At 44.7% G+C, this 6,320-nt stretch overlaps 1 protein-coding gene across 1 annotated transcript; it reads right to left on the reverse strand.

Annotated features, from left to right (window-relative positions):
• Nucleotides 1-550: 550 nt before the first annotated feature.
• On the reverse strand, nt 551-4,570 carry LOC103719259 (homeobox-leucine zipper protein ROC8-like). Its single transcript, XM_008808408.5, has 10 exons — nt 4,097-4,570; nt 3,887-4,004; nt 3,556-3,744; nt 2,854-3,312; nt 2,670-2,771; nt 2,371-2,580; nt 2,103-2,283; nt 1,757-2,025; nt 1,567-1,656; nt 551-1,461 (listed from the first exon to the last, which is right to left on the reverse strand). The coding sequence occupies exons 1-10, from the start codon at nt 4,189-4,191 to the stop codon at nt 1,081-1,083; spliced, it is 2,094 nt and encodes a 697-aa protein (XP_008806630.1). The 5' UTR covers nt 4,192-4,570; the 3' UTR covers nt 551-1,080.
• Nucleotides 4,571-6,320: the final 1,750 nt, after the last annotated feature.

Consider the following 6,320-nt stretch of genomic DNA (forward strand, 5'->3'; position numbering starts at 1 on the left):
TAAAGCTAGCAGACCTTTTAATTCTGCCTAATATAGGAGCTGGTATCACCAACCCAAAATAAAGTGAAGTCAATTATATGCCCTATCTTAAAGCATGCAACTGGTGGGCCCCTCATCTACTAGCTTTCTAGCGAAGCAGAAGATAGCCAACAATTGGTGACCCTTATCCATTGTTGAAATATAGGGAGCAACATCCTTAAATTCCAAGTTCAACAATTTTGATGTTCAAAGTTATATATCCATTTATTAGCATATGAACAAGAATATATGAAACAAAGCAAATCTAGCATACTCCAACCTTAATTGAATATTCATGCAGCATCAACAAAGTATACAACTCAAACTAGACAAACTTTTTTTGCTTAACTTATTTAATCAACCACACAGAATAAATTTGAGTTTTCTGATGTCTGATCTCAAGTGAATGAATACTACCGATGCAAATCGAATGGCTTCTACTGCTAGTATAATTAAAGCGCTGCTCCAACTCGAATTCTGACTGCAACATATTGTTAACTCAGTTCTTCATTACCATGTTTAAAGCTATGTGTTAGCAAACCAATAATGAGAATAAAATTAAACACTTGCTTGCACTTTGGGAGCTCTTATCTCCAAAATGTTCATGAGTGAATATTAATGGACAGAAGTCAATACCCGAACCACTTTACCCTTGCTGCATGGCGTTAAGAGTGAGAATGAGAAAAGGGATAAGGGAAAAGAACAAACAAAATTCAAAAGAAAAAAGCCTCAAAGCTAAGGAGTTATGACAGCAAGGAAAGAGACAAGTATGGTGCGTTCTTGACTCCCTCTTTAAAGGCTTCCTAAATGTAAATATGACTTGACTCCTTGTAAAAATCTTTGAAGTTGTTATGAGACTGGCATCAGCATCAGCTGCAGTTCCAGCTCCAGTTCCAGCTCTTGATGAGAGCATTCAAGGCCCCAACCAACCAAAAGAGAGCCCCAATTAAACCTCCTCTTGAATGCCCACATCAAAAGCCCTCTGAGCCCATCTGGTATGTTGCAGTTAAGGGTGGTGGTGGGGGGGTTGTGGGGGAGAGCTTCTGAAGCCTCTTCAGACCATCAGCCACTGGTGCAATTCAAGGCAGCCTTTATTTGCTGCACAGTCGTGCTAATGAGATTATTGACTGTTGTCACCGACTCTACGTTGAGCTTCGCAGAAGGAAGGCTGCTTACAAGGATCTGAAATGCCACTGTGATCAGCGAGCCTGAGGAGCCTCCCATTGGGTTTGAGCTCGTCGTAGCCCCTCCACCTCCACCGGCACGGCCGTCGGGCAATATGGTGAACCCTGATGGCAAGAGAGGAATGTAAGATGGGTCCTCGCCGCTCATCACAATGTTGATAGACGGGAGGTCGATGGGGGCATAGATTACAAGCGAGCCCGAGGCATCAGTGCAGCTCTCCTGGAGTATCAGCATGTTGTTCTGGCTGGCATTGAGAGCCTGTTTTGTTTGTTCACCATATCATCACACCCGAAATATAAGAAACTGACCACAACCATGGAAAAACGATCAACTAGTAAACAAGAATCCAATCATGAAACTTACACGAAGGAGAGAGATACAGTTCCCTGGATGCGAACCATTTATCACGCAGGCAACCTCTTGAACTGAATTGCCACTCGACAGAACATCCCACTGAAGAACACGCGCAAATATCAGTCGTAAAGGTTCCAAGCTGTGGGCTTAAGATTATGAGCATAAACAGTAAACTGATCTAATGGTTCCAGATAAGTACCTGAGCTCGAGTGCGTTCATCTTTGAAGAAACTGAAGACCCTCTCGGACGATATCGGTAGCCATATAGAGGTTGCTGCGCTGAGGACGACGCCATTGGGCTGGCCAGGATTTGTGCTCTTGTGAACTGTGACTCGAACTCCTACATCATTCAGTCCTGAGAGCGTCGTCCATCGGTTTCCGGTGGACGCACTTAAACTATAGCAGAAATTGTTAATCATCCTCTGGGATAGCTTCATCATGCTCCGCTTGCCTTCGGGCGAGGGAATCACTGAAGGCATTTTTTTGAATTCAGCATCACACCGATGTTCTTAGCTTCCAAAAATATAAAGATCATTAATGCATTACCTCCTCCAAGGTCCCTCGAGGAAGTCCCCGCGGCCATTAGACATGCAAATCTTTCACACATTCTCTGTAGAGTGGCGAGCCATCGCTGCGCTCCGAATGCCGCCCCACTGCTCACGAGATCCCTGTAGAGCCGGTGAACAGGAGTCTTTTCTTCGATTTCCATGTGCTCCACCCAAGTCACCTGAATCAAAATTTGCCACTTATTTCTCCATGAACAAAGAGTTGACACAAATCCAGCAGATAAAAAATTAATTGCATGCACAATCACCTTGGAGTAGCCACTGGGCATATCCTGAATTAAGCAGCCAGAAGGAAGCCTCCGCGATCCGAAAGGAGGCACGAATTGATTCTCCCTGGATAAGTCTACCGAGACATCAGCTATGGCCCATAAGCCCTGCTCCATTTGCTGACAATATCGCAGGAAATAGAACTCACGTGTGGGCACGACCGGCGAAAGAACCTGTATCTCTTCATACATCTGTATAGTATTCAAATAAGATCAGTGCCACCAAAAAACATGCAAAGGATTACAAGCAAAAGAATATGTATTCAGACAAGCAGTTATACCAGAAGCAGAGATCCGCTCCTACTTCCTGCCATTCCACCAGCAAGGACTTCTAAGGTTCTAGCCTTGGAAACAATGGTAGGAAAAAACTCTGCCCACTTGCTCTGCAACGAGAACGAATCTCTCTTACTCCAAACACCATAATTAAAAGGCCATGAGTATAATTAACTAAGCATAGAGACTTACTGAATCCATAAACAAATCAACCAATGCTACAGCATTCATGAACACCAGTCCGGAGTCCCTCGAGGCCTCGGTGCGGATATCCGGACTCTTGAACTGGTGCCTAAGCTTTGGGAAGATCCTATCATACGTTTCGAGATTGAGAATCTCCCTCCCATCACCTCCAGGCTTCGTCCACAGGGGTTCATCGGTCTGCACTAGCCTGATCAGCTCTTCCATTGCATTGGTAGCCATGTCTGCCATAATAGGCTTCTCGATATCGGACACTGCGGTCGAAAATGGAAAAGGCAACGCAGAAGAACTCCCAGTAAGGAGATCAAGGTCAAGTGAAGGGCCAAGCGCCAGGTTACCGAAACCCCCGACCGATAAATCTAATGAAGAAATGGGCACTGGCTGCACTGGGGGAAGTTGTGTAACTGGCCTGCCCAGATACTTGGATGCCATGCTCGAAACCCGGTCGAGCTGCAAACACATCAATTAACCAAAAGAGCAAAATTGAATCATGTTAACAGGAAATACAACTTCTTCTTCCTTTATCAACATCTTTGAACAGTGGAAACAATGTCATCCTAATTCTAAAGGTGGCTTCGAACGAACAGAATTCGATTGCTGGAAACATCACCATCACGTTAATTCTACGGCATGGTGGACGGTTAACAGCAAGCAATTAATTGGAAGAGGAAAAGGACTAGGAGTGGTGGGTACCTCTTCTTTCAGCCGGGCGTTCTCCAGCCGGAGCTTTTGCTCGTCGAAGTAGGAGTCCTCGGTGACCGGCGGCCCGCCGCAGGTGGGGCAGATGACGTTTTTGAGCGCCTCCCTCATGGCGATGTTCTCGCAGCGGATCTTGTCGTTCTCCGCGCGGAGGGCGCAGTTGTCGGCCCTCTCGTGCTGGGCCTGCCAAACCACCGCAGGTGATCAGCGAAACCACCCAAAGGTGCCTCCTTTTTGGTTTCTCTCGACCCACCACACTCCGTTCCGCACGAAAAAGGCCCAAAGAAGGGAAGAAAGAAGGGGGGGAGGGGAAGAGAAGGCTTGCCTTCATCTGGGTCCTCCTGTTCTGGAACCAGAACTTGATCTGCCGAGGCTCCAGCGCCAAATCTCTGCTCAACTGCATTCTCTGCTTCTCGTCTGGATGTGGGCACTCCTTGAACATCCTAAATTCCACCGAAACAACACGAAAAAGCCATCAAAATCCAATCTTTGGGAAGAAGTAGGACAGGGGGAACCAGAAAAGAACAGAGTATACGCTTCGAGCTGCTGAATCTGGCGAGGGGTGTGACGGTGGTAACGCTTCTTCTTCCTCTGCCCATCTGAGGCATCTGGGTCGTCCCCGGAATCCATTTTCCTCTCTTCCAGCTACGCTCTCTCTCTCTCTCTCTCTCACACACACACACACACACCCCTATAGAAAAACTCTTCTACTCCCACCCTCTAAGACTTCATATCAGCGAGCTTTCTACAGGGGGCGAGAGCATGGAGACGAATTCGGAAACCGCCGGGGGGGAGGGGGAACTGGGGGCGTCGGAAATATCGGCAACAAAACGGGCGGATTCACCCCCTGAATTAATAGAGGGCCACGCCCTCCTCTCTCTCCCCTCGTCCCCTCTCTCCTCTCTCTCTCTCCTCTCAATTCCTCACCGGACGGAGAAAGAAACAAAAAAAAAAGGAAACATAATCACCCCATGCCTCTCCCTCCCCTGCGCCCCTCTCTTTTTCTCCCTTACTCTCTCTCGCGCTATAATTTAGTTTGGATTTTTAAAATATTTTAATTCTTATTAAGTCTCTTGCATGTAATCAACTATTGAATAATTGCTGCTCTTCTATGTAAAAAACATAATAGTTGCTTTTTAATATTTTTTTAAAATTTATAAATATTTATATTACTAAAAAATAATTTATTAAATATAATCGGTGATGAAATCAACTTATATTACTATGTTATTATTGTCATGATTATTTTCATCCCAAAAACAAAAAATAATAATCAAGCATCCATATCACGGTTTAAGACAACATTTCGCGAGAGTCGCGAGAGGAGAGTTATTGCATTATATCTGTGAAAAGATAATCTAATTGAAGTCAACCTCTAAATATGAAGAAATGTGTCGATTATTGATTATTCATTTATAATCAAATAAAACAATTATTGCTCAAATCAAAATTTTATGCCACTTGAGAAGTAATTTTTTTATATAATTAATAGTTAAAATAATTGTTTATTTAGCTAAGTGTAGCCCAGGTGAATAATCCATTATAACAGCAAACAGATATCACTCTCCTTCTGTTAGGACATTAGCCACTAAATTGTGTCTGATAATCCAGTAAGCTTTGTAGTACATTCAGTTGTGTTCGCTGTTAGAATCCTTTAAAATGGTACTAACAACATTATAGAAATGTTGGTTCTTATAGCAACTATTCAATTGGGCCCAAAAAACATTAATGAACGGAAATATTGCTGTTAATTATTTCCGTTACAACAGTACCCTCAAAGTGAACGGGTCCGTTATTTCAGGCGCATCGACGTTATTAAAGAACTGCGTCAAACAGGCGCAGGTGAGCTGCACGTGCTGTCCAGATCATCCAGAACGCGGAACGCGTCAGTCAAGCCGACACGCGTCGACGTCAACCCCGGCCGGCGTGACGGTCGCCGCCCCGCCTCCGTTAGGTCCACCCTAACGGCGACGACCAGCTCCGCCCAGGGGCGTTCCGGGAACGAAAAAGATATCCGGGGGCATGATGGGAAGAGACTCCGCCATTGATTGCGATCCGACTTTCGCCACCAAACCTCCGTCCGACGGCCATAAAGGACGAGTTATTAGAACTTCGTACGGACGCCCTGACAAAGACAGCTCTATTTTTTCTAACTCAGTCCTTTTTAAAAATATATTATTGTAAGCCAGGTGTCGAAAAGAATGATATAGCCATGAGAGTTCTTGGAGGGGTTCAGGAGGGGGGATGGATTGATATTAGATCGGGGGACAGGGATGGGGACTGAAAATGGAAAGAAGTTGACTCGTCCACTTCACTTCGTCTCAGTTCCAAGACAAGTTAGATCCGTTTGACCTTCTCCAATTTGTGTTCCCAAAATGCCCACTTGATCTTTGTCCTTCTCATGTTAGCCCAGATGAGCCCACAAACCGCACAAAAAAAAGCTTACGATAGTGGCCTTTTTTAGCCCCCCTGCAGTTGAGGTGAATGAGTTCGTCCTCTGTAGGACTTTTCTTTGGCATCACATATATGGGCAAGGACTGCTATTTATTTATGCTTCATAAATCAACTTCAATGGCCTGATCCGATTATTATTCTGAGAGCTATGATATAATGATAAACTTCTCATGAAATATGATATTCCATGGGTGTTATGTGATGACATGAAGAACTATAGGGATCTTAAGTCTCATTGTCATAGTTACTTGGTAACTAGAGCAAAAGTTCTCCTAGGAATGATGGGTTGGTTTTGGATGTCATTA

This window comes from Phoenix dactylifera, chromosome 5 (genome assembly GCF_051530095.1).
Source record: "Phoenix dactylifera cultivar Ajwa chromosome 5, Ajwa_hap1_PhDact_Kaust_v1.1, whole genome shotgun sequence".
NCBI classification, from domain to species: Eukaryota; Viridiplantae; Streptophyta; class Magnoliopsida; order Arecales; family Arecaceae; genus Phoenix; species Phoenix dactylifera.